General features: G+C 45.3%; 2 protein-coding genes across 3 annotated transcripts in view; one reads left to right on the top strand and one right to left on the bottom strand.

Annotated features, from left to right (window-relative positions):
- GRB2 (growth factor receptor bound protein 2) overlaps window positions 1-27,821 on the top strand; it is an 87,425-nt gene that overhangs the window by 50,026 nt on the left and 9,578 nt on the right. For both annotated transcript variants that reach the window (XM_003279073.4, XM_003279075.4), the window contains exon 3: window positions 22,377-22,474. In XM_003279073.4, coding sequence (XP_003279121.1) covers window positions 22,377-22,474 — 98 coding nt within the window. The remainder of the gene's footprint in view (window positions 1-22,376; window positions 22,475-27,821) is intronic.
- LOC100589241 (60S ribosomal protein L36a-like) lies at window positions 16,064-16,384 on the bottom strand. Its single transcript, XM_012512488.2, has one exon. It carries the CDS (start codon window positions 16,382-16,384, stop codon window positions 16,064-16,066), a length of 321 nt encoding a protein of 106 aa, XP_012367942.1.

Genomic DNA, 27,821 nt, shown 5'->3' with positions numbered 1-27,821 from the left:
TCTCAGTGGGCCCTTCCTATCTGAAAATTTATATTCATTAGCTATGAGAAGTTAAGTTTTTCCTTTTTTAAAAACATTTCATAGTGTCTTCTATTTTCACTGTTCTCTTTCTGGAAGTTTGAATAATAGCTGTCACATCTTTTGGAAGACTGCAGCGGGTTCTTCCAGCAATTCTCAAATCTAGCAGTCCCCAACCTTTTTGCTACCAGGGACTGGTTTCATGGAAGACAATTTTTCCATGGAAGTGGGGGGTCGGGATGGTTCGGGATGACTGTTCAACCTCAGATCATCAGGCATTAGATTTCTTACAAGGAGCGGGCAAGCTAGATCCCTCGCATGGGCAGTTTACAATAGGGTTTGTGCTCCAACGAGAAGCACTGGCAATGTGGTGAAACCCCATCTCTACTAAAAATAGAAAAATTAGCCGGTTGTGGTGGCAGGTGCCTGTAATCCCAGCTACTCGGGAGGCTGAGGCAGAGAATTGCTTGAACCTGGGAGGTGGAGGTTGTTGCAGTGAGCAGAGATCACGCCATTGCACTGTAGCCTGGTCGACAAGAGTGAAACTCCGTCTCCCCAAAAAAAAAAGACCATGAATGAACTTTGCTTGTACAACTCTGAATACCAGAAAACAATGTCTCTTCCAAGTTCTGAGGGAAAATGCTGTTCAGCCCAGGATTCTGTTGAAATCTATACCCAGCTGAACTAGCCTTCAAGTATAAACATAGAATCAAGACATTTCCAGACATGCAAGGACTCAAAACATTTGCCCCTCAAGCACCCTTTCTTTTTTTTTTTTTTTTTTTTTTTTTTTTTTTTGAGACAGAATCTCGCTCTGTCACCCAGGCTGGAGTACAATGGTGTGACCTCGGCTCACTGCAACCTCCGCCTCCCAGGTCCAAGCGATTCTCCTGCCTCAGCCTCCCAAGTAGCTGGGATTACAGACATGCACCACCATGCTTGGCTAATTTTTTGTATTTTTAGTAGAGACGGGGTTTCTCCATGTTGGCCAGGCTTGTCTTGAACTCCTGACCTCAGATGATCTGCCTGCCTCGGCCTCCCAAAGTGCTGGGATTACAGGCATGAGCCACCATACCTGGCCAGAATTTTTTTTTTTTTTTTTTTTTTTTTTTTTTTTTTTGAGATGGAGTTTCACTCTTGTTGCCCAGGCTGGAGTGCAGTGGCGTAATCTCGGCTCACCGCAACCTCCGCCTCCCAGGTTCGAGCAGTTCTCCTGCCTCAGCCTCCTGAGTAGCTGGGTAGGCATGTGCCACCACGCCTGGCTAATTTTTGTATTTTTAGTAGAGGTGGGGTTTCACCATGTTTGTCAGGCTGGTCTTGAACCCCTGACCTCGTGATCCGCCTGCCTCAGCCTCCCAAAGTGCTGGAATTACAGGTATGAGCCACCGCGCCCGGTAAAAATGTTTTTTTTTTTTAAGGCCATAGAAACTCGAGGAAATACAGAAGGCCAACCAGTAAAGGAAGTACAGTTGACCCTTGAGCAACAGAGGTTTGAGCTGTGTGGTTCCGCTTATACACGGATTTTTTTCAATCTACATGTGTGTCAAAAAGACAGTATTCATAGGATGCACAGCCCACTTACACAGAGGGCCAACTGTGCGACTTGAGTATGCACAGATTTGGGTATATGCAGGGGTCCTGGAACCAGTTCCCCACGAATACAAGGTACAACTGTGTCTTTTTTTTTTTTGAGCTCTGTCGCCCAGGCTGGAGTGCAGTGGCGCCATCTTGGCTCACTGCAAGCTCCGCCTCCCGGGTTCACGTCATTCTTCTGCCTCAGCCTCCCGCGTAGCTGGGACTACAGGTGCCTGCCACCACGCCTGGCTAATTTTTTGTATTTTTAGTAGATACAGGGTTTCACTATGTTAGCCAGGATGATCTGGATCTGACCTCATGATCCACCCGCCTCGGCCTCCCAGAGTGCTGGGATTGCAGGCGTTGAGCCACCGCCCCCGGCCAACTATGTCTTTTTAAAAAAAAAACAAGTTAACTTTTTCTCCCAGAGAACAGTCTTGTGAGCTTGATGATGAAAATTCAACTGGAGAAAACTGGAAATTTTGGTGCTAGTCAGTTCAGAGTTGATAGCCTTAATCATTATAGATTTATTATACATAGACATCCATGACATTAAAACACTTTTACTGCATAGAGGGGACCATAAAGGCTGAATGATACCAGGCTGTAGCTGCAAACAGTAGGGATATCTTAGTTGTCACATAATATGTCTGATCGCTTTTCTCCTTTGGGAAACTGCTTGTTATTGTGAGCAGGAGAGCGAACCGTTTATGCCTGGTCACCCTTCCATTTCCAGGGAGCATGGATGTTCTGTTGATACTGGGAGTTGACCCAGAATCATGGGATGGTACACACGTTTCTCCTTTAAGCGCAACATGAAATCAGGAAGTTGTTCTTGTAACATGGAGTTGCGGGTCTGACAAGCCTGTTGTTTGCGTTAATACATCCTATCATTTAGACATCTTAGTCCCTCTCTTCTCTGCAGGTTGTGACAGTTCTTCGGGACAAAAGTGCTGATTTTTCACATGGAGCAGCGTGTAGGTGCTTAGAGAGAGAATAGAGGCGGAGCAAGGCTGGGCTTGTCTCTTTGTGATGGTGCCTGCCAAGAGCAGGGGCTGTGCTGTGGCTGCCCTGCCCCCCAGCCCTCACAGTGAACCTGAACCCACTCCTCCTGAGCTGTGCAGCTGCCTGAAGGAGGCCAGGACCCGGGTAATTAATTACTAGAGAAGCCTCCAGTCTAGCAGCAAAAGGAGGTAGTTAATTTAGCCTGCCTGTTAACAATAGTTATATTTGTCTCCGATTCCATTAGAGATGCTTAGGAAAAGGTCGTTATATCCTGAACCCTGATGTCCATTTTCTTAATGCAAAGGCCTGCACTTGGGGTCCTGTAAGCTCCCTAATGTCACTCTTTGAAGTGAAGTAACTATACGTGATAAGTGAATAAAATGTGTCAGAGTGTACTACTTAGAATTTTCATAGATTGTAAAGATTTTCTATATATTTATTTGAATTGGTAATTGGTTATGAGCAGTTTGGTGTAGCTGTTTTTAATTTTGCAACAATTAAGATACCACCTATGTTCTCGAAGAATGGGATCATTCCTTCTAGGTGAGGGATTATCCCTTTAATATATTTTCTTTCTCTTTTTCTTTGTTTATGGTGGAGAATAATTAAACTTTTTTTTTTTTTTTTTTTTGTGGTAGGTCTTGCTCTATCACCCAGATTGGGGTGCAGTGGCATGATCATAACTTACTGCAGCCTCAGCCTTCCAGGCTCAACTGATCCTCCCACTGTAGCCTCAGAGTAGCTGGGACTACAGCCGCACACCACTACACCCAGCTGACTTTTTTGTTTTAATATTTGCAGAGACAGGTCTTGACTCGGCCTGGTTTTGATCTCCTGGGTTCAAGTGATTCTTCCGCCTCAGCCTCTCAAAGTGCTGGGATTCCAGGTGTCAGCCACCAGCACTTGGCCGTCTTCCTCTAATTTTTAATTTTGTCACTTTGAGAAGCCTATGATATGACATGGAATTTGATGTCTCATCCTGTATGGTACTGTGCACCCTGTTCCTACAGAAGTACAGAGGGAACCTTTTGGGAGGGAGGGATAAACTTAGATTCTTAAAAATAATACATGTGGGTTTTTCAGTGTTCATTTTAGATTCTCTTCAAAACAGTCAGAAGCCCCCTACCCTAATCTCAATTTCTGTCTGCTCCCTCCTGGCTTCCTGCAGTAACCCCTTCTCCACCTGATCTTCCTGCTGCTGCGCTTTGTCCCCTCAGAGCTGTGTGCCACACACAAGCCAGAACCATCGTTCTAATGAGCAAATTCCCCAAGTACTTATTCTACCCTGCACAGTGAGGCTCAGTTCTCTGTCCCTGGTCTCCCCTAGACTATGCCACATCCCTTCCTGCCTGAGAACTTTTGCACCTGCCCCTTCCTCTGCCTGGAATGTTTCTTGCTCTCATTTGTGTCCTCCATGCCCACCCCCAAGCCTCACTACATCCTACTCAGGGTTTCCATTTAAATATTACCGCCCAAGTGGCCAGGCGCGGTGCCTCACGCATGTAATCCCAGCACTTTGGGAGGCCGAGGTGGGCGGATCACGAGGTCAGAAGATTGAGACCATCCTGACTAACACGGTGAAACGCTGTCTCTACTGAAAATACAAAAAATTTAGCCGGGTGTGGTGGCGGGCGCCTGTAGTTCCAGCTACTTGGGAAGTTGAGGCAGGAGAATGGCGTGAACCCAGGAGGCAGAGCTTGCAGTGAGCCGAGATCGCGCCACTGCACTCCAGCCTGTGTGACAGAGCAAGACTACGTCTCAAAAAAATAAATAAATAAAAATAAATAAATAAATATTACCGCCCAAGTAAGCTTTCCTTGACTCCCATCTGTGCATTGATTAGATTCGGTCTCCCCAAGATGTGCTTTCATACAGAGCACTCTGGACTCATAGAACTTACACCTGAAGTTGTAATGAACTTGGCTTCCCCTACTGTCAGCTCTTTGAAAGTAAGGCTCATTTTTAAAATTGTATCCCCAGGACCTAGCGTAGTTCCTAACTCGAAATAGGCACTCACTCATACTTGTTTACTCAGTCTTTTTTTTTTTCCCCCCCCTCAGAGATGAGATCTTGCTATATTCCCCGGGCCAGAGTGCAGTGGCTATTCACAGGTGCAATCATAGCACACTATAGCCTTAAACTGCTGGGCTTAAGGGATCCTCCCAGGTAGCTGGGACTGCAGGCACATGCCACTGTGCCCGGCTGCTCCCTTAGTCTTGACTACGTTTTGTTGTTGTTGTTGTTTTATTAGGATAGAGTCCTAAGAATGGCATTACTGGGTTAATAGGTATGAACATTAGATCTTTAATACATACGGTCGAATTACTTTTCATAAAGCCATATACCTTTTTATATTCCCACCGATACTATCCCTATCACTGAGTATTAACTTATTTTCATCTTTGCCAATATGATCATCCAAAGTGAGGCAGTGGGTGGCTATCAAATGTCTGAGTCAGCAGGGCATGGTGGCTCACGCCTGTAATCCCAGGATTACAAACTTTGGGAGGCCGAGGTGGGTAGATCACCTGAGGTCCCCACCTCGGGTCAGGAGTTCAAGACCAGCCTGGCCAAAATGGTGAAACCTTGTCTCGACTTAAAATACAAAAATTAGCCGGGTGTGGTGGTGGGCGCCTGCAATCCTAGCTACTCGGGAGGCTGAGGCAGGAGAATCGCTGGAACCCAGGAGGCGGAGGTTGCGGGGATTGCAGTGGGCCAAGGTTGCGCCACTGCAGTCCAGCCTGGGCAACAGAGTAAGACTCCGTCTCCAAAAAAAAAGTCTGAATTATGAAAACAGAAGTCTCGAACAAGCCCCTTGATCTAGTTATTCCAGGCAAGCCTACATGTGTCCTCGAAGGTTTCTGGTCTCTCAGGTTTTACAGCCTTAGCAGGCTAAAGGCAACAGGGAGGACAGCTTGTCTTATCTGTGAGGCATTAGTTTTAGTAACATGGCCAGCATGGTTTACCTGTAAGAGAGGACCCTGCTTGATGGAGCCACATCCAGCTGTCCAAATGTATGGAATTACCATTTGTCATTTAAACATATGGCAGCTCCATCAAAAGAGGGCAATGTGTAGTCTGGCAGAGGACAGTGGGATTAAACAAGAATGGCTTCTTTTATTTAAACTCAATAAAAATACAAGAGAGAAAATTACTTTGCTTACTATACCCTCTCACCTGTTATAAGCTGTTCTACCTTTAGGTTCTTGTCCTATTCCTAGACCATTTGAAGTTGTCCTTTTTTCTAGAACCTCCATACATGAGTTGAATTTTCCATGTCAGCCATGCAGCTAATTTAGAAACATGTTGCTGGGTTGGGCGCAGTGGCTCATGCCTGAAATCTCAGCATTTTGGGAGGCTTGAGGTGGGCCGATTGCTTGAACTCAGGAGTTCGAAACCAGCCTGGACAACATGGCAAAACCCCATCTCTACAAAAAATACAAATATTATCCAGGCGTGGCGGCATTCACCTGTAGTCCCAGCTACTCAGGAAGCTGAGGTGGGAAGTTCACTTGGCCTGGAAGGCAGAGGCTGCAGTGAGCAGAGATCGTGCCACTGCACTGTCCAGCCTGGGTAACAGAGTAAGACCTTGTCTCCAAAACTAAAAAGTAAATAGAAACATGTAGCTGTGAATTCTGTGTCCAACTCAAAATCAGCAATTTCCCTTATGTCACTTTTTTACTTATTTCCTCTTTATTTACACACATAGCTCCCTTAGCTCATAAACACTTCTGAGGGCAGGGACCATGCCTTTTATTCTTACTCCCTTTTCAGCTTCCTAACACAATGCTTTCAGTGTAGTAGACACTTGAACATTAAAGTGCAATTCAAAGGGGCAGCTACTGCAAGTCATTATGACACTCTAGTAATGGTCAGATTACAAATCTCAGGTTTTTATACCTTCACTCCCTTTCTCAACTTTTAATAGTAAACAGAATAGGGCTGAGCATTATGGCTCATGCCTATAGTCCCAGCACTTTGGGAGGCTGAGATGGGAGGATACCTTGAGACCAGGAGTTCCAGACCAGCCTTGGCAACATGGTGAGACGCTGCCTCCACAAAAAATTTTAAAAGTAGCCAGCTGTAGTGGCTCGCACCTGTAGTCCCAGCTATTTGTGGGAAGATCTGAGGCGGAAGGATCACTTGAGCCCAGGAGGTTGAGGCTGCACTGAGCTGTGATTGTGCCTCTGCACTCCAGCCTGGGCCACAGAGCAAGACCTGTCTCAAATTTTGAAAAAGTAGTTAACAGAACAGATTGTTTGGCTCTTTTATAGTTTTCTTCTCCCAAGTAGTTGGTAGAATTTGGATACTTTCTGCCCCATAACAAATGTCACTTTATATAAAGGAGCATGTCCTTAATGCATTCCAAAAGACATATACAACTGGTTTTAGGCTAATTTCAGTCTGAGTCCTGGTAGAGAACACCTGACACACTTAAATTGAGAGGATTTTAATAATGAGACTATTTGCAAGGTGTTGACCCCAGCAGGGGACCTCCACACTCAGCCCACTCAGGCTAAGTCTTGGTTCCGCACCAGCTCAGCTCACGGCTGGGCCGGTTATGCCCCAGCTCACCTGTGTTATGGCTTGTACCCACGTTCAGCAGTTCCCAAGGTCTTGTCCTGTGTCTGAGAAGAATGAGGTTACACTGGCAATTTAAGGGTGAGGAGGGTGGAGAAGAATTTTATTGAGCGGTGAACAGCTTTCAGGAGGGGGGGGGGTAGTGGTTCCCCACCCCTGAAGGCTGGTGGTTTCTCTCCCAGTGTGGCTGGGTTAGGGCTTTTATGGGCTCAGAACAGGGGCATGCATGCTGAATGGTTTGTGGGCATGCAAAGAAAGGCTAAAGCAAAGGCACCACTCAAAGGTGGGCATGGCAGTGTAGAAAATCAATTAGGAAAGGGTAGGTAGATGTAAAATAGGTGAAGAGTGGGGATCAATCAGAGGAAAGCCAAATGGAAGATGGGTTCTCAGTCCGGTCCATGGATTTGACTTGTAGTGTGGCTTTCAGGCTTTCAATTGTCTTTGGCTTAGAGGTGGGGTTTCAATGGCGACCCGCCCCTGTGAGGCATTTGTCTGCCTCCTGCCACTATCAGTGTGTGCGAAGTTTCTCTAGAAACCACAGGGATAATGCAGTGTCCACAGCTGGTAATCAGGTTACCACCATGAGGCCTAAGACGGGGAGAAGGAAGGGGGAGGAGTTGCCCAAACTCAATTGAGAGTCCGAGACTGTCCACAGATACTCCTAGGGTGGGAGCTGGGAGAATGAATGCCCTGACCTGACCCTCCCTTCCTCTGACCTTCTGCAGGCCTCCCCATTGATTAACAGCACTGGGAGCCAGAGAGTGAGGGAGCCTGTTGATGTGGTTCTTACAGATCCAAAAAGTCAGAGCAGGCTGGGCACAGTGGCTCATGCCTGTAATCCCAGCACTTTGAGAGGCCAAGGTGGGTGGGTCACTTGAGGTTAGGAGTTCGAGACTAGCCTGGCCAACATGATGAAACCCCGTCTCTACTAAAAAATACAAAAGTTAGCCAGGTGTGGTAATCCCAGCTACTTGGGAGGCTGAGGCAGGGGAATCACTTGAACCCGGGAGGTGGAAGTTGCAGTGAGCCAAGATTGCGCCACTGCACTCCTGCCTGGGCGAAGAGTGTGATTCTGTCTCAAAAAAAAAAAAAAAAAAAAAAAAGGCAAGAAAAGCAAGGTGTCAACTGGATCTGGAGAGACGGATGGAGAATACCAGCACAAGACTGATACCTGTCTTTGTTTTTTTTGGAGACGGAGTCTCACTCTATTGCCCAGGCTGGAATGCAGTGGTGCAGTCTCAGCTCCCTGCAACTTCTGCCTCCCAGGTTCAAGCGATTCTCCTGCCTCAGCCTCCCGAGTAGCTGGGACCACAGGCGCCCGCCGTCATGCCCAGATAATTTTTTGTATTTTGTAGTAGAGACAGGGTTTCACCATGTTGGCCAGGCGGGTCTTGAACTCCTGACCTCAAGTGATCCGCCTGCCTTGGCCTCCCAAAGTGCTGGGATTACAGGCATCAGCCACTGTGCCCAGCCAATATAGCAGTTTTTCTAAAGCACTTTTCAGGAAAAAAAAAAAAAAAAGTGGCCGAGAGGAAGACCACTGAGCAGCATCTCATCACCAAGTCCTTTTGATTCTACCTCCAGAAATACCTCGACTCTCTCCTCTCTACCGCACTGCCCCACCCACCTGCACCTCCTTGCAGTTCATCTCACAGTCAGCCAGAGGAGCTTTTGAAAAATGCAAACCTGAATGTCATTCTCAGTGACTTCTGATGATTGTAACATACAAGCTTGAGCTTCTTAATTTGCATACTGTGGTCTTCTGCCAGACCACCCACAGGAGAGCCTTTGATCTCCTTTCAAATGTCACTGGCTTGGGGAGGCTTTCTCTGACAGCCCCCACCCCCAAACTAGTTTAGGTCCCTGTGTTTTCTGCTCCCTGACCCTGTCCACTAGCTCGAATCCACATTTGCAGTTTGTATTGTCATTACCTGTTGAACTCTCTGCATTCGCCTCCACGCTGGGGGTGGGGGTGGGGGTGGGGGTGGGGACTTGCCACTCTACCCGAGTTCCTCTTCCTCTGTCATGTGATTATAACAAGCCTTTCCCGATTTGGCACAATCACAGCTCAATGCAGCCTCAACCTCCTGGGCTCAAGTGATCCTCCCGCCTCAGATCTTCCCACAAATAGCTGGGACTACAGGTGCGAGCCACTACAGCTGGCTACTTTTAAAATTTTTTTGGAGGCAGCGTCTCACCATGTTGCCAAGGCTGATTTGGAACTCCTGGTCTCAAGGTATCCTCCCATATCAGCTGCTTCAGAAGTGGAAAATGCATTTGGAACTAGCTTTTTGAGTTGGAAATTAACGGCGTCCTGGTGGGAGGACCCCAGTCTTGAGTTTTTCAGTCCTGTACCCGTATGCGCATGTTGGGGAATAGCTCTGTGAGCAACATTGCTTTTTCTTCTTTCGATAACATCCTCCGAGGTGGCTCTTGAGTCACAGAACGACTGTAAATCAATCAGTCCTTTCATTGACCTGTTGAATCGTAGTCTTAAGTGGAAGAATTAAATAAACTCTGTTGTTGGGCGGGGTGTGGTGGCTCACGCCTGTAATCTCAGAACTTTGGGAGGCCGAGGCTGGCGGATCACAAGGTTAGGAGATCGAGACCATCCTGGCTAACACGGTGAAACCCCGTCTCTACTAAAAATACAAAAAAATATTAGCCGGGCGTGGTGGTGGGCACCTGTAGTCCCAGCTACTCGGGAGGCTGAGGCAGGAGGATGGCGTGAACCCAGGAGCAGAGGTTGCAGTGAGAGATGGCACCACTGCACTCCAGCCTGGGGGACAGAGCGAGACTCCATCTCAAAAGTAATAATAATAAATAAAATAAATAAACTCTGTTGTCATTAATTTTCAGGGTGGAGGTTTGAGCTCCTGTTTTCTGCTTTATGCTGAGGCAGTGGGAAGTGAGTAGAGACCTTCAAGGGTGGAACTGACACACAGGAGCTGGTTTGCCTGTTAGCATCACAAAACATGAGTAATGGCTGCTCCCCCAGGCCGGGGGTGGGGCTTTGTGTTTTATTTTTTGAAGAGTGGAGTATAGGATTTCATGTAAGATTAAAAGCCTCTTTCTGTTAGTGAAAGAATGAAAAGGACAGTTGCTAAATATGTGTCATTAAAGAAAAGAATTAGCTACAGTTGAGGCCAAGCGCAGTGGCTCAACACCTGTAAATCCTGACACTTTGGGAGGCCGAGGCGGGCAGATCACTTGAACTCAGGAGTTCGACACCAGCCTGGCCAACTTGATGAAACCCTGTCTGTACTGAAAGTATAGAAATTAGCCAGCTTGGTGGCAGGCACCTGTAATCCCAGCTACTCAGGAGGTTGAGGCAGGAGAATTGCTTGAACCCGGGCGGTGGAGGTTGCAGTGAGCCGAGATCACGCCATTGTACCCCAGCCTGGGCAACAAAAGCAAGACTCTGTCTGAAAAAAAAAAAAATTAGCTACAGTTGAGATTATTTGGGTTATTTCCAGTTAGAAATTCTGATACCATTAATAAATATTTTACTTTTAAGCTAAAAGAAGCTTAACCAGTCTTTTAGTTAATAGCAGCCAAATCTGGCCAAGAGAACAATCTGTCCCTCTATTTGCAACTTGCAGAGTCTGCCATGTTCCTTCTACTCACAATCCACAAATACTAAGCAGAGCTAAAGATGCAGACAGGGAATAACCAAGTTCACACTTCATCTAGGATGTTTTCCTGATACCCCCTAACCTGGAGTTAAGTCGTCGTCTTTGGTGTTTGGAAGTCAGATGTTTTCTATTGAATTGATGCCTACATGGTACCCGTAACTCCCCGCTCCTGACATCCGTCACACTGTGATGCACCTGGCAGCTTTCTAGTCCCTAAGCTCCTTGGGAAGGGTGTCCATTTTATCCTCAGTTCACCTAGCTCAGGGATTGGTGTTTGTCTAGGACAGGTCATCATATGATTGTTGAATTTTTCAAATACACAGATTTTTCTTGAAACCTCTTGATCTCTGCGTCAGTCTCTTTCTGCCCCCTCCCTTCCTCTCCTTTCTTCTCCCTGCTCCTGCAGTTGAAATTCTGACATTCCAAGAGCATTTCAGCTCTACCAAATAGGACTTCCACATGTCACAAAACGCAAGACAGTTATTTTGAATGGAAACTTTTTGTACCCCTTTGGTAGAAAGTTTATTTTGGGGTATTGTCTATGCATTTAGGTTTCACTGCCTCCAGATTTATCTGGGTGGAGTAATATCACATAAGTGTGAACTACCTTCCTGTTTTGTTAAAAATATCAAGAGCAATTCTCTTGATGATAAGAGGTCAACTGAAGAGGTTGATGAGCATATCCTAGTTATCTTTTGAACTAAAATATTTCTCAGAGAAAGAAATATCCTGTAATTTGGTTAGTCGTCTTAATTGCTCATCTTCTAACATGTATGAACATTATAAAGAAATTTTTTTAATACATGAATAGTCCTGGTCTCTTAATATGATCATTTTTCTCCATCAGCCTAGTTGCTGGTCAGTGGGTGAATCAAAAAGTCTAAGATCTTGCAGACTGTTTCATAAAAATTTTGCTGGCAGTGGCCGGGCACGGTGGCTCACGCCTGTAATCCTAGCACTTTGGGAGGCTGAGGCAGGCGGATCACGAGGTCAGGAGATCGAGACCATCCTGGCTAACACGGTGAAACCCCATCTCTACTAAAAATACAAAAAAAGTAGCCGGACGAGGTGGCGGGCACCTGTAGTCCCAGCTACTAGGGAGGCTGAGGAAGGAGAATGGTGTGAACCCCGGGGGGCGGAGCCTGCAGTGAACCGAGATCGCACCACTGCACTCCAACCTGGGCGACAGCGAGACTCCGTCAAAAAAAAAAAAAAAAAAAAAAAAATTTGCTGGCAGAGTTGTAGCTATTAAAATTACCACCCTGCAGACCGAATCAGACAGCACATTGCCAGGAAGCGCCCCATCCTGAGAGGGATTAATAGGACATGTGTAGAAACAGACTTACACCTCCTGTTTCCCTAGTCCAGCCCCCTTTATCCCTGCCATACTGAAAGTTCCCTGTTCTACCCACCCACCCCCACTCCTTCCCAATCTTATACCTTTTTTTTTTTTTTTTTTTTTTTTGAGACAAAGTTTCTCTCTGTCACCAGGCTGGAGTGCAATGGTGCAATCACAGCTCACTGCAGGCCTCGACCTCCCAGGCTCAAGCAATCCTCCCACCTCAGCCTCCTGAGTAGTTGGGACTATATGTGCACACCACCATGCCAGGCTAATTGTTGAATATTTTGTAGAGACAGGGTCTGCCTGTACCCTCTAGGCTGGACTCAAACTCCGAGGCTCAAGGCATCCTCCCGCCTTGGCTTCCTGGAGTGCTGAAATTACAGGCGTGAGCCACTGCACCCAGCCTACTTAGACAAAGAAGTAGGTGGCCTTGTGGAAAGGTACTCCACATAGCCTTTAGGCAGGGTGCTTAAGTTACAGGAAGACTGATTGTTTAATTCTGTTACCTCCTTTACCTCTCCTTGCTTGGATCAAGAAACTCATGACAATCAGTCTTTCTAGGATCTATTTAAGAGGTTCTTGTTTATCTCCAAGAATGTATAAATTGACTGGGTGCGGTGGCTCATGCCTGTATTCCCAGCACTTTGGGAGGCTGAGGTGGGAGGATCGCTTGAGCCTAGGAATTGGAGAACAGCCTGGGCATCATATGAAGACCCTCGTCTCAATTTTTTATTAAAAAAGAAGAGAGAGAATGTATAAATTGTTGTAGACCCAGCTTGCTCTAGGGCACTAAATGTATTACTTAGAACAGTTAGAACAAAGCCCCCACATATAAGTCAGTTCCCCAAAATATGCTAGATACCATACTAAGAGCTGTGAGGAAGACAAGTGAGAACTGGGTATGGAGCCAGCTTCATTGCTTGCAGGTTAGTTTGGGAGGGGGCCAAGACATAGCAGCACACGGTACAAGTAGTGATAGACGAGATACCATAAGGGATTATATTATTGACAGTAATCCTCCATTAAATACTATAAGATTGAAGCAGAGGGAAAGGTGACCAGGGTGGTTCTAAGCTTTGAACTGAATTTTGAAAGATTTCAATAGACAAGGAAAAGTACAGACAAGCAGTGGGGAGGAGAACAGTGTGTTTAGAGGTCGGTGAGTTGACTAGCTGACTGCACGGCAGGGCTCATTTGGAGAAGCAATGGGTGATCAGAGCAGATAGTCGGTGATGGCCAAATTATGAAAACTGGAATGCCAGACTATATTTGCACTTATAGAAGGATACTTAAGGCTTTTTAACAGAAAAATGGTGGAGGTTAACTTTGGAGCACTTAAGCCTTGTTGCCTGGACATTTGGTGGGTCCCCATCTCCTGATTCACCAGTGTTTCCTTGTCACACTGATCCCCACTTTGAGCAGCTACTTTTCAGAAAGGTGGCAGTTGGAAAGAAAGCAGTATTCATGGGGCACGACTCCTTCCTTCATAGGCAGAGGGAAGTATAAAGTAATGAATGATTTTTACCATGGAAAGTTAGAGTTTGGGGACTTTGTCCTCCTCCCTGTCTTTCCTTCCTCCTTCCCTTTTTTTTCTTCTTTTCCTTTAAAAACGTTTAAAAGGTGCTAAGTCAACCTCTCACCATTCCGTCACCAGGGTCAGGAGGTGTACTTGACTAACAAATACCCTTTGTTTTTCTTTTGTGTGTGTGTTTTTTTTTTTGTTTGTTTTTTTAATGGAGTCACTCCGTCACCCAGGCTAGAGTGCAATGGCGTGATCTCGGCTCACTGCAACCTCTGCCTCCTGGCTTCAAGTGATTCTCCTGCCTCCAAGCAATTCTTCAGCCTCAGCCTCCTGAGTAGCTGGGCTTACAGGCACGCGCCACCAAGCCCAGCTAATTTTTTATATTTTTAGTAGAGACGGGGTTTCACCATGTTGACAGGCTGATCCCGAACTCCTGACCTCAGGTGATCCACTCGCCTCAGCCTCCCAAAGTGCTGGGATTACAGGCGTGAGGCACCGCGCCCAGCCAGCAGAGTTTTAAAACTTCGTAAATGCATTTCATTTCTTCTCAGCTTTCTGGTTGTTAAAACCCAAGTACGTGTCACCTGGCCTGGTTGGCGAAGATGCTTTTCAGATTTTTATTGAGCCGTGGCCTTGCTGTAGTTGCAGTCATTCCAAATGGTGACTGATCTGCTTGGCACATGTGAGAACTGTTCTCTCTGTGTTCCTGGGTGAGCAGTTCAAGCTTTCTGTGAGACCAGGAACCTTAATTATTGAACTACCTTTGCTGGTTATCTCATCACTAAAATTCTTAATAGTTTATCTACACTGTGGGTGTTTTTCATGATTTGGCACACAGCATAGCAGGCAGCATTGCCAAGATGTTTTTCATGTTGCAGAAAAACTGTAACAGATGGAGGTGGTGATTGTAAAGCACTTATTTAAAGTGTTAGTAATGAATCACTATAGCTTGAAACTGAGTCAGTTATCCATACTAAGGGAAGTTGAAGAGCATTCTAATAGCTTCTAATAAAATACGTAATCAGGCACCTGAAGAGAACTGACTTTGAGTGGCTCTCCCAGTACTGTTACCCTAGGCAGGGCCCTTAGAATTTGTTCTTAGGGTCTAAAGTCTTTTAAAAGCATGCATGCATGTGTGTTTTCTCTTTTCTAGGAACTTGAAATTATGTAGTAGATGTCACTAGAATTCTTGAAATTTGTCTTCAAGTCATGGCAGTATTTCAGTATCACTCCTTTGGGATTGCCTGAGTGATACTCAAGAGTTAGACTAGTTTTATCTGGGTTCTTTGAAGAACTGGGGACACCTCACTGGCTTATGTTGAATTTCTGCACTGCAGGGACCAGCTATAAATGGTGTTTTTGGCTTTTTACGTGTTAAGAGCTTTAAAATGTAATTCTTCCTATAATTCATGCACAAATGTTCTCACACAAATTGCTTCACAGATTGATAAAACTTTGAATAATTTTTCCCTGAAGAAATGTTGAACTTTCTGCAAGCTGTTGGAATTGGAGCACATGTTGAAAGGCTTGATAGGACCATAACTATACAGCTTATTTCTTTTTAAAAAAAATTATGATTTCTATTTTTTATTCATTTACAGATGACTGAATATGTTCAGGCCAGAAAATATCCCCTTATTTCAAAATGCAGCAATCTATAAACAAAATACTTGCCATTTTTCTAAATGACACCTTTTTCCATAATTTGTATAGAAAATTAAGTGCAAGGGCCGGGCGCCGTGGCTCACGCCTGTAATCCCAGCACTTTGGGAGGCTGAGGCGGGTGGATCGCCTGAGGTCAGGAGTTCGAGACCACCCTGGCCAACATGGCAAAACTCTATCTCTACTAAAAATACAAAAAAATTAGCCGGGTGTGGTGGCGGGCGACTGTAATCCCAGCTACTTGGGAGGCCGAGGCATGAGAATCACTTGAACCTAGGAGGCAGAGGTGGCAGTGAGCTGAGATGGCGCCATTGCGCTCCAGCCTGGGTAACAAGAGTGAAACTCTGTATCAAAAAAAAAAAAAAAAAGAAAAATTTATATATCATTATAGGTCAGTGAATTTTCACAAACAGAACACACCCAGGTCAGGAAATGTGAGATAAACAGCACCTCCAGAGTTTCTTCATGTCCCCTTCCATTGACTTGTATGTGTGTGTATATATATAAAAATATATATGAGGTGTATATATATATAATATAATATATAATATATTATATATAATATAATATATAATATAATATATTATATATGATATATGATATAATATATAATATAATATATTATATATGATATATGATATATTATATATAATATATTATATATATAGAAGTAAACATAAACTCAAGATTTTATTGTCTTCATAATAAAACAAAAGATGACACTTAGAACTGGATCACTTGGCCCTTTCTCTTCTTATCTCCTCCCAGTTCAGAATGCTTGCATCTTTTAATAGCCAGCATTCTCTTAGATCTGCAGTTGGGCTCAGCGCACTCAAGCCTTAGCACAGTCTTCTTTGTGGTTTCAGCCTTTTTCCGGAAAATTGGCTTCGTCTGCCCACCATAGCCACTCTGCTTCCTGTCATAACGCCGCTTTCCCTGGGCATACAGAGAATCCTTGCCCTTCTCGTACTGTGTCACTTTGTGGGGTTGGTGCTTGCCACACTTCTTAGAGAAAGTCCAGCGAGTTTTAGGAACATCGACCATTTATGTGAGTGCTATCAGCACAGAAAGGACTTGCATATTTTTAATTATTCTGTATAAAGCTCACCTCATTCCTCATCTCTTAAATTTCTTCCTGATTTGGGCTCTTAACATTATTTTCAGTCTCTTTGCAAAAAAAACCAAAAAACAAAAAGAACTCTCTTCACTGAAACTTGTCTCTTCCTCCTTTCATAATCTCATCTCTTGATCAATCTGCTTCCGTTAAACCAAAGTGTCTTGTGTGGCTACAAAGTCATAACTCGAGGGAATATGGGGGTTGGAATAGAAAATGCAGCTGTGGGGTAATAGCTAAAAACATTCCTTGGAGATTTTAAAGCTGAAGGAAACTTTTTTTGTGAGCTCACCCATGGATTTGTGCAGAGAGAGTGAATAAGCAAGTGAAGACACAGTGATGAGAGCAGCTTGCTCGTGCTCAGGAGTCTGACTAGGCTTTTAAAAATTATTTGTGGCCGGGCACGGTGGCTCATGCCTGTAATCCCAGCACTTTGGGAGGCCAAGGTGGGCAGATCACCTGAGGCCAGGAGTTCGAGACCAGCCTGGCCAACATGGTGAAACCCTGTCTCTAAGAAAAATACAAAAATTAGCTGAGCATGGTGGCGGGTACCTGTAATCCTAGCTACTCAGGAGGCTGAGACAGGCAAATCATCTGAGGTCAGAGGTTCGAGACCAGCCTGACCAATATGGTGAAACCCCATCTCTGCTGAAAATACAAAAATTAGCCAGGCGTGGTGGCGGGTGCCTGTAATCCCAGCTACTCGAGAGGCTGAGGCAGAGAATCACTTGAACCCGGGAGGCGGAGGTTGCAGTGAGCCGAGATTGTGCCACTGCACTCCAGCCTGGGCAACACAGTGAGACTCTGTCTCAATAAATAATAATAATAGTAGGCCGGGCGCAGTGGCTTATGCCTGTAATCCCAGCACTTTGGGAGGCCGAGGCGGGCAGATCATGAGGTCAGGAGATCAAGACCATCCTGGCTAACACGGTGAAACCCGTCTCTACTGAATATACAAAAAATTAGCTGGGCGTGGTTGTAGGCGCCTGTAGTCCCAGCTACTCGGGAGGCTGAGGCAGGAGAATGGCCTGAACCCAGGAGGCAGAGCTTGCAGTGAGCCGAGATCGCGCCACTGCACTCCAGCCTGGGCGACGGAGCAAGACTCCGTCTCAAAAAAAAAAAAATAGTAATAGTAATAAAATAAAAATTATTTGTGAAGGATGTGAGCTTTCACCTAAAGCCACAGCAAATGAAACAATCTATGTAGGTGCAGCCTCATCCACAGATGCTTCTGGTCTCTGCCCCCTCGAGGCTCTCCGGGGTTCATTTGTGTTCTTTGCTGTTTTGTTTTCTTTTTCTTTCTTTTTTTTTTTTTAACCTGACACTTCAGTAGCTGTTTTGTATACTTAAACATTTGAATAAAACTTAATTTTTAAGCATCTAATTACATCACTCCAGTTTCAGGGCTTCTGTATGCAAGCTCCCAGTGCGGGTGGAGCAGTTGGGTTCAAAGGCCTGGTCCCTGGCTCAGGGTTGCAGCTACATTGTTCCTTCTGTGTTTTGCCTCTGGCAGAACCAACCTTTTTCTGGAATTCTAGAGTGAAGAGGTTTAGAGATAATGTGCAGCAGTACCTGGGCTATCTGGTAACGTGATATTCTGGATACTATAATTTTCCAGATAACCAAAATCGTAACCATTCGTATACTCAAATGTTACATTTTTGGCCAGCATGGTGGCTCACGCCTGTAATCCCAGCACTTTGAGAGGCCAAGGCACGTGGATTGCTCAAGGCCAGGAATATGAGACCAGCCTAGCCGACATGGTGAAATCCCATGTCTGCTAAAAATACGAAAATCAGCTGGGTATAGTGGCGCATGCCTGTAATCCCAGCTACTTGGGAGGCCGAGGCACTTGAATCACTTGAACCTGGGAGGTGGAGGTTGCAGTGAGCCAAGATCATGCCACTCCACTCCAGCCTGGGTGACAGAGCAGCAGAGCAAGACTCTCTCAAAAAAAAAAATTACATTTTTAAAAGCATTAATTCCATATTTTCCTGCTTTCTGGGGGAGAAAAACATACTAAACACCAAGTAATAATTTTTGTTCTGTAGACAGCCATAGTTCTAAGTTGATGTCAAATCTAGGAGTTGCCCTGGAGTTGTGTTTGCTGGGGGAGGGGACACTTTTTAGGGGGATTTGCCTCTGTCTTGGTAAAGGTGACAAGAAGAGAGTGTAGCTCTATGAACTCCTGGCAGGTAAATAGAGTTATCTTTTTCTGCAAAGTTATTGGTCACAAATCAAAAGTGTCCCTTTCTAATGATTACTTTGTTCTGTTTTGATGCACAAATAAGTTACAAGCAGCTCTTTGTCAGTCTGACTCTCCTCTATCTTCCAAGAACAAGTGTATACAGTAAAAGTAGATACACCTCACCATTTCAGGAGTTAAGACACTTTCAAAAACTCTTCATAGCTGGTATGGGTGCACGCACCTGTAGTCCCAGCTACTCCGGCCTGAGCAACATAGTGAGACTCTGTCTCTGAAATAAAATAATAAATATTGTTTATAAGCCTGTGGGGTTTTTATTATTATTACTGTAAGATGATGCTTTATAAGATCATTATTAGACCACATTTTCCTTCTAGACCTTATTTTTAGTAGATAACAGAATCCTGGCCTTAAATAACTTTTAAAGTAGCTCCTTTTCTCAAAGGCTATTCAGAGTTTTCTGTGCTGCCAGTACAGGGGCAGGTGGTGGTGGCCCGGCAGGGTTCAAGCGCACTTTCCCTCCTCAAACTTGTCCTTGGTGTGTGCTTTATAATTGTCTATCAATACAGCACCATTGCTGGCCGCAGCACAATGCAGTGTTTTTAAAATGAAGATTTTAAAATTATGAGTGTATCTTGCATATATTATCTCATTCTAGTCTTTAATGTGATTTTTTTTACGAGAAATGAAATGATGACTAGAAGAAAGTTTTCATCAATACTCTATCAATATTTGTGTGACTCTTGGAAACTTTGAATACGCTGGGATTTACCACTAGCTAATTGTTTTTGAGAGTTTGCTACACATATTTATTAGCTCTTGCAGGATTTACCACCTTATCCTAAGCATTGAAACCGGTTATCTGGCATCTGCAGCCAGAGTTTGGTAAGCATAGCAGATAAGCACCAGCATTGCAAAGCTCTGCACGGCATACCCTCTGTTAATGCAGCCTGGCTAGTGGTTGATTATCTATCATTCTTATCTACCCTTTCTATTGCATCTCACTTTGAATGGCAGTACACAGACAGCACTCACTTTAGAGCAATCCAGCTTCTGATTGGCTATGAGTACAGCATTGTTCAACATCTTGAATAAATCATTTTGTAAAGAATTTTACCAGTTTCCTCTCAGAACTTTGTTATGTAGTGTAGATTACCACTGTACTAGCCAACATTTTCCTGGGCCCACCATTTTGGGGTTGTATTCACATTTTTGTTTTATCTTTTACCAACTTTATGCCTTCTGCCCTTTGTCTTTTGTTGTAAGTCTAGAATTCGTAGGGTGGCTTTCACACTGTACCTGATTCTGTTCTGCTTCATATATACTAGTACCCCCCTTACCTGCGGCCAGTTGCAATCCAACATATAAATAACATATTTTGGCCAATCGCAGTGGCTCACACCTGTAATCTCAACACATAGGTAAGCTGAGGCAGGAGGATACTTGAGCGCAGGAGTTCAAGACCAGCCTGGGCAACATGGCAAGTGCCTATAGTCCCAGGTACTCAGGAGGCTGAAATGGGAAGATTGCTTGAACCCAGGAAGTTGAGATGCCATGAGCCGTGATGGTGTCACTGTACTCCAGCCTGGGCAGCAGAGCAAGACCCTGACTCAAAAAAAAAAAAAGATATTTTGAAAGATAACACATTCACATAAATTTTTATTACGGTGTATTGTTATAACTTTTCTTTTACACTTTTTAAATATAAAGACAGCGTCTCACTATGTTGCCCAGGCTGGTCCTAAACTCCTGGGCTAAAGCAGTCTTCCCACCTTAGCCTTCCAAACTACCAGAATTACAGGTTTGAGCCAGCACACCTGGCCTGTTAAAACTTTTCTATTTTATTATTATCATTAATCTCTTACTGTGCCTAATTTACAAATTAACCTTATAGGTAGGACTGGCATGGTGGCTCACACCTGTAATCTCAGCACTTTGGGAGGCTGAGGCAGGAGAATCCCTCGAGTCCAGGAGTTCAAGACTAGCCTGGGCAAAATAAATAAATCAAAAAATCTAAAAAAAAAATAATAAACTTGGGCCGGGCACGGTGGCTCACACCTGTGATCCCAGCACTTTGGGAGGCCGAGGCGGGCGGATCACGAGGTCAGGAGATCGAGACCATCCTGGCTAACATGGTGAAACCCTGTCTCTACTAAAAATACAAAAAAAATTAGCCGGGCGAGGTGGCGGGCGCCTGTAGTCCCAGCTACTCGGGAGGCTGAGGCAGCAGAATGGTGTGAACCCCGGGGGGCAGAGCCTGCAGTGAGCCGAGATTGCGCCACTGCACTCCAGCCTGGACGACAGCGAGACTCTGTCTCCAAAAAATAATAATAATAATAATAATAATAATAAACTTATAGGGATGTGTATAATGTAGGAAAAAGCATAGCATATCTAGAGCCCTGTACTATCCATGGTTTCAGGCACCCACTGGAGGTCTTGAATCGTATCCATCATGATAAGGAGGACTACTGTATTACTCTACACATTACAGCGTCATGGCCTGGCCTATGCATGGCGTGGTACATGCAATTCAAGAGGCAGCATTGGAGAGAACGGTCATTGGGAATATGAAAGTCTGGGTGTGATGTTAGCTCTGTGGGGTCACTACCTCGTAACCTGGGGTGGCCATTGGTCTTTTTTTTTACATCTGTAGAATGCATTGGTTCAGTTCCAGGATTTCCAAGGCGTCTGCCTGAATTGTGCTGGTTGATATGCTTTCAGCACTATCTAACTTCAATACAATGTGGCATTTGGGTTATTGAACTGAGTGGGATTTGCCATGCTTTTTCCTGAAAATAGTTTTCCCATACGAGGGCATGTGGTTGTCCTCACAAGCAGCAGTGTTCTGGAGCTGTTTGGTGGGTGACCCATACTTGCAGTAACCCAGAGAAGCCATGAGGGGATCCAGGACTCTATCACTGTAGATTCTGGAGGTCGGTTGGAAGATCTCTAGAGGAGTCTAATAAAAGGTTCTGTTGCTGCTCAGTTCTACTGTGATACCTCTCTCTCCCAGAGAGCAGACTTTGTTCTCGTCAGGCTCTCTTATTCTCCTATGTGTTTGCCATTTTCTAGAACCTCTTCTCCAGGTTTCTCTCTTGGAAAAACCAAACAAAACAAAAAAAAAACTGGCCGGGCACAGTGGCTCATGCCTGTAATCCCAGCAATTTGAGAGGCCAAGGTGGGCAGATCACCTGAGGCCAGGAGTTCAAGACCAGCCTGGCCAACATGGTGAAACCCCATCTCTACTAAAAGTACAAAAATTAGCTGGGCAATGTGACATGCGCCTGTAATCCCAGCTACTCGGGAGGCTGTGGCAGGAGAATCACCTCCAGGAGGTGGAGGTTGCAGTGAGCCGAGATCACGCCACTGCACTTCAGCCTGGGCGACAGAGCAAGACTCCGTCTAAAAAAAAAAAAAAAAAACTAATACTTGCCATTCTTATTTCTCCTTCTTCTCCTTCTTTACTGAGGGTTTCATTCCAGATGTTTGGGAGCCTGAATTTTAATTTTCAGAGATAATTTCTCTTTCATTTTAACAGAGTTTAACATAATGCTGGTTGTTTGAAGTTACAAGGAGTCTTATATCCGTATAACTGATAATACTTTGAATGAAACCATTCACAGACCTAAAAGACAGCATAATTGTCTTGTAACTCCCTTTTTAAAGGGAAAAGGAAATGATTGGGGTTTTTTTGTTGTCTTATTTCTTTTCAGGTTTTGAACGAAGAATGTGATCAGAACTGGTACAAGGCAGAGCTTAATGGAAAAGACGGCTTCATTCCCAAGAACTACATAGAAATGAAACCACATCCGTAAGTTGACCTCTATTAGTCTTGGAAGGGTTGGACCCACCTCCTTGTTTCAAACACTCTTTTTAAAATTGAGATCACTGGGATGGATGTCATACTTTTTATTCACGTTTCTAGGGAATTGGCAAAGGATATTGATTGTGCATGTTAATAGTATATAATAATATATCATAGTCAATAATATTATATGTTTTAGATTGATAATAACTGTCAGTGATCTTCAAAAATAAAACAATAGTTGTGCAGGTCCGTAATTCTTTTTCTGTTAAATATGTCTCAGGGCCAGATGTGTTTCATAATTCTCCATTTTTTTGAATTTTAGAAAAGGTGCTTAGATGATTTTGTGTTTATATGTGCTAATCCTGTGGGACAGTATCTTAATATCTTTGTATCCCCAGAGCACGGTGCCTGGCATCTAATAGTTCTCAATAAATGTTTATCCTTCCATCTTAGTGTTCCTACTTACGAGAGAACAAAATATGCTGTCCTCCAGGCTGCTAGGAGCAGTGAATATTTTTAATTTTTTTCAGAAGCTACCCCTGCCACGATTTTATTGATAACGCAACATAGTGGAACCCTGGGAGCCCCTGCAGACCACTGTCCTCCCACTCTCACCCACCCCTCATTCACGGGCCCTGCTCCTAGCGCAGAAGCAGTTGTTGGCTTGCCTTGCAAGTGTGTCAGGGGAGCCGAGGCTTTCCACGCTCAGACTAGAATGCCATTGGACACTGTCCGCTTGCTTTTACAGCAGCTGGTGGCGGAGCCTTTCAGGTGGCTTGTTGCATCTTGAGTAGGAGGGGCCTGTTGGATCACAGCACATCCTCCTCAGGTCCCATATAAGCCACATAATTTGTGTACTTCTGTTTCCTTCAGTTGTCCTCAAAAGAAACTGTAGGTCAAGGGTTGGCTAAACTTTTTCTGTGAAGAGCCAGATAGCAAGTAATTTTGGCTTTGTGGGCTGCATACAATCCTGTCAAATATTCCTTGTAAAAATGTTCTTTTAACAATCGAGTAGAAATTTTAAAAACAGTCTTAGGTTGTGGGCAGATTTAGGCCAAAGGCCATTATTGTTTGCTGGCTCCTTCATTAGATCCAAACACAACATCGACTTCGGTTGCCTTTTGTTTTCATATTTTCAGATTGAAAGGGAATTCAACAGAACATCATACTACACCTCTATATGACATGCCTGTGGCTCGAAATTCTTATTTTTCTTCAGTGTTTCGGGTAACACAGGCATTTAAATCTGACTGTTGAGGAAAGATAGGAAAGGCTACCTTCCTTGGAAAGTTGTAGTTACTGCCAGGCTGACTGGGACAGTCACTCCCTTGCCTTGACCTTTTGTCCCCACTATGAAGAACTTTATTTTTATTTTTATTTTTTTATTTTTTTGAGACAGAGTCTGGCTCTGTCCCCCAGGCTGGAGTGCAGTGGCACCATCTCGGCTCACTGCAAGCTCTGCCTCCCGGGTTCACGCCATTCTCCTGCCTCAGCCTCCCGAGTAGCTGGGACTACAGGCGCCCGCCACCACGCCCGGCTAATTTTTTTGTGTTTTTAGTAGAGACAGGGTTTCACTATGTTGGCCAGGATGGTCTCGAACTCCTGACCTCGTGATCCACACACCTCGGCCTCCCAAAGTGCTGGGATTACAGGCTTGAGCCACCGCGCCCGGCCAAAGAACTTTAGAAGAATTGATGGAGAAGCACCCAGCACAGGCTCAGCTGTGTCGTTATTTGCAGACTCTGCCCAAAGGGTGGGCAGTGCTCAGCCACTCCGAGCTCTGAAAAGGCAACTAGCAACTTAAAAACCCTTATTTATTCAGGTCTACCATATTGCTAACAAAAACCATGCTTGTGTGGCCGGGCGCAGTGGCTCACGCCTGTAATCCCAGCACTTTGGGAGGCCAAGGCAGGTGGATCACGAGGTCAGGAGATCGAGACCACGGTGAAACTCCGTCTCTACTAAAAAAATACAAAAAAAAAATTAGCCGGGCGTGGTGGCGGGCGCCTGTAGTCCCAGCTACTCGGAGAGTCTGAGGCAGGAGAATGGCCTGAACCCGGGAGGCGGAGCTTGCAGTGAGCGGAGATTGCGCCACTGCACTCCAGCCTGGGCGACAGAGTGAGACTCCGTCTCCAAAAAAAAAAAAAAAAAACCATGCTTGTGCCTATGTAGGGGTTTGGACTTGCAGACGTAGTTGCTGTTGTATGGGGCTGCTCTGTGGCTGGATGTTCATGAGTATAGGGTCAGGGTCAGTACCAGGCCTTCTCCTCCCCATCCTACCACCTCCTGTTTTTTTTTGGTGGTGGTGGTGGTGGTTTTTTTTGGTTTTTTGTGGGGGTTGGGGGGCAGGGGTTATGGAGGAAGAGGGAAGCATAAAATGGAGCACCATGTCAGCTAATGCCGCATTCAAGGTAACAAATTAGACACAGACTACAAAATGACTGTTGGCATTAGTGCTGCAGCATGAGTTGTATATGCTTGAGGGGTGGATCCAAATATGTGCTTCTCACATTAAATGCATATGGATGGGAGCCTATGGGATGTAGTAAAGAATTGTATTGGAAAATTAGCCTTCTCCCCCCACCCCCTTAGCCCTCGCCCTTGCTATTTCTGTTGTATGAGCCCACCTTGCTTTTTTTGTTTGTTGTTGTTGTGGTGGTGGTTGTTGTTTTTATGAGACGGAGTCCTGCTCTGTTGCCCAGGCTGGAGTGCAGTGGTGCTATCTGAGCTCACTACAACCCCTGCCTGCTTGATTCAAGCGATTCCTGTGCCTCAGCCTCCCGAGTAGCTGGGACTACAGGCGCGTGCCTCTACTCCCGTCGAACTTTGGTATTTTTAGTAGAGACGGGGTTTCACCGTGTTGGCCAAGCTGATCTCGAACTCTTGGCCTAAAGTGCTGGGATTACAGGTGTGAGCCACCGCACCCTGCCAAAGCCCATCTTTTTGTTTGTTTGTTTGTTTGTTTGAAATGGAGTCTCGCTCTGTCGCCAGGCTGGAGTGCTGTGGCGCGATCTCGGCTCACTGCAACCCCCAACTCGCTGGTTCAAGGTATTCTCCTGCCTCCACGTCCTGAGTAGCTGGGATTACAGGCATGTGCTACCACGCCCGGCTAATTTTTGTATTTTTTTTTTTTGAGACAGAGTCTCGCTCTGTCGCCCAGGCTGGAGTGCAGTGGCGCGATCTTGGCTCACTGCAAGCTCCGCCTCCCGGGTTCACGCCATTCTCCTGCCTCAGCCTCTCCGAGTAGCTGGGACTACAGGCGCCCGCCACCACGCCCGGCTAATTTTTTTGTATTTTTAGTAGAGACGGGGTTTCATCGTGGTCTCGATCTCCTGACCTCGTGGTCCGCCCGCCTCGGCCTCCCAAAGTGCTGGGATTACAAGCGTGAGCCCCCGCTCCCGGCCTAATTTTTGTATTTTTAGTAGAGATGGGGTTTCACTATGTTGGTCAGGATGGTCTCAATCTCCTGACCTCATGATCTGCCCGCCTCAGCCTCTCAAAGGGAGCCACCATGCCCGGCCCAAAGCCCATCTTTTTAAAGAATTTCAAAACATTTGCCTGTTAGAGCTTGAGGCAAGCCAAGATCACGCCACTGCACTCCAGCCTATTCAACAAAGCAAGATTATCTCAAAAAATTAAAAAAAAAAAAAATTCACCCGTAAGCATGTAGTCACACGTACATATCATCATTTTAAAAAGTTAGTCGCATTTATAAATGATATAAAATGCTATAGAAATGTAGAATGGTGGTATTTCAGTGTTTTAGTAGTGACAGCTATTCACAGGGTCTTGCTTTGTCATCCAGGGTGGGCTCAAGTTATCCTCCCACCTTAGTCTCCTAAGTTGCTGCGTCTACAGCTCTGCATCACTATGCCTGGCTAATTTTTTATTTTTTGTAGAGACAGGGTCTCACTGTGTTGGCCGGGCTGGTCTTGATCTACTGGGCTTAAGCAGTCCTCCCACCTTAGCCTCCCAAAGTGCTGGAATTACAAATGTGAGCCACCACGCCTGGTCCCAGATTTTTTATTTCTTGATCTGGGTGCTTACAACAGAGTTGTGGTTTTTTTGTTTTTTTTAATTCCAGTTAGAGTACTTTTTAAATATTATAATTTATACTTCACTACAATTTATTTTAATTGAAAATAAAATTGCGTTAATTTTAAGCTGGGGGCAAGAAAACACAGCAGCCATATCTATGTGCACCAGACAGAAAGGTCTGGAAACCTACATGTTAAAACTGCCAACACATGCTGCCTCTGGGGAGTTTGAGGGAAGGGTCTTGCTTTTTATGTTTGCTTCCTGTACATCTAGGCTATTTCAATTTATATTCATTATTTTATACCTACAAATGAGAAAAAACCTCCCTAGTGGAGAGATCTTGGGGGCCTAGGAGGAAAGAGAGCCTTGCTGACTGAGAAGCTTCACCCTCACCCAGCAGTGTGGGGAGAGCCAGCCAAGGCCATGTGTGGATTTTCACTGCTGTACCCAGTCAGATGCATGCTGCATACACTTACGTTAGAAACCCAAGGCCCCCCAATATGAGGAGGTTTAAATGGTCTCAATACTGTTAACTGTCTTTATTTATTTATTTATTTATTTATTTATTGAGACGGAGTCTCGCTGTGTCACCCAGGCTGGAGTGCAGTGGCGCGATCTCGGCTCACTGCAAGCTCCGCCTCCCAGGTTCACGCCATTTTCCTGCCTCAGCCTCCCAAGTAGCTGGGACTACAGGCACCCGCCACCACGCCTGGCTAGTTTTTTTGTATTTTTAATAGAGACAGTTTTCACCGTGTTAGCCAGGATGGTCTTGATCTCCTGACTTCGTGACCCACCTGCCCCGGCCTCCCAAAGTGCTGGGATTACAGGCATGAGCCACCGCACCCGGCTGATTTATTTAATTTTTTTGAGATGGAATTTCACTCTTGTTGCCCAGGCTGGAGTGCAATGGCATGATCTCGGCTCATCGCAACCTCTGCCTCCCGGAGGTTCAAGTGATTCTCCTGCCTCAGCCTCCCGAGTAGCTGGGATTACAGGTATGCGCCACTGTGCCCTGCTAATTTTGTATTTTTTAGTAGAGACAGAGTTTCTCTATGTTGGTAAGGCTGGTCTCGAACTCCTGACCTCAGGTGATCTGCCCACCTCAGCGTCCCAAAGTGCTGGGATTACAGGCATGAGCCACCGCACCCAGCCTCCTTTTTATTTTATTTTACTTTTTGAGACAGAGTCTCACTCTGTCGCCCAGGCTGAAGTGCGGTGGCACAGTCTCGGCTCACTACAACCTCTGCCTCCCAGGTTCAAGTGATCTCCTGCCTTAGCCTCCCAAGTAGCTGGGATTACAGGTGCCTGCCAT

Source organism: Nomascus leucogenys, chromosome 14 (assembly GCF_006542625.1).
Source record: "Nomascus leucogenys isolate Asia chromosome 14, Asia_NLE_v1, whole genome shotgun sequence".
Classification (NCBI taxonomy): domain Eukaryota; kingdom Metazoa; phylum Chordata; class Mammalia; order Primates; family Hylobatidae; genus Nomascus; species Nomascus leucogenys.
Note: the sequence above shows the minus strand (reverse complement) of the source record. Positions and strands in the feature narration are given on the sequence as shown.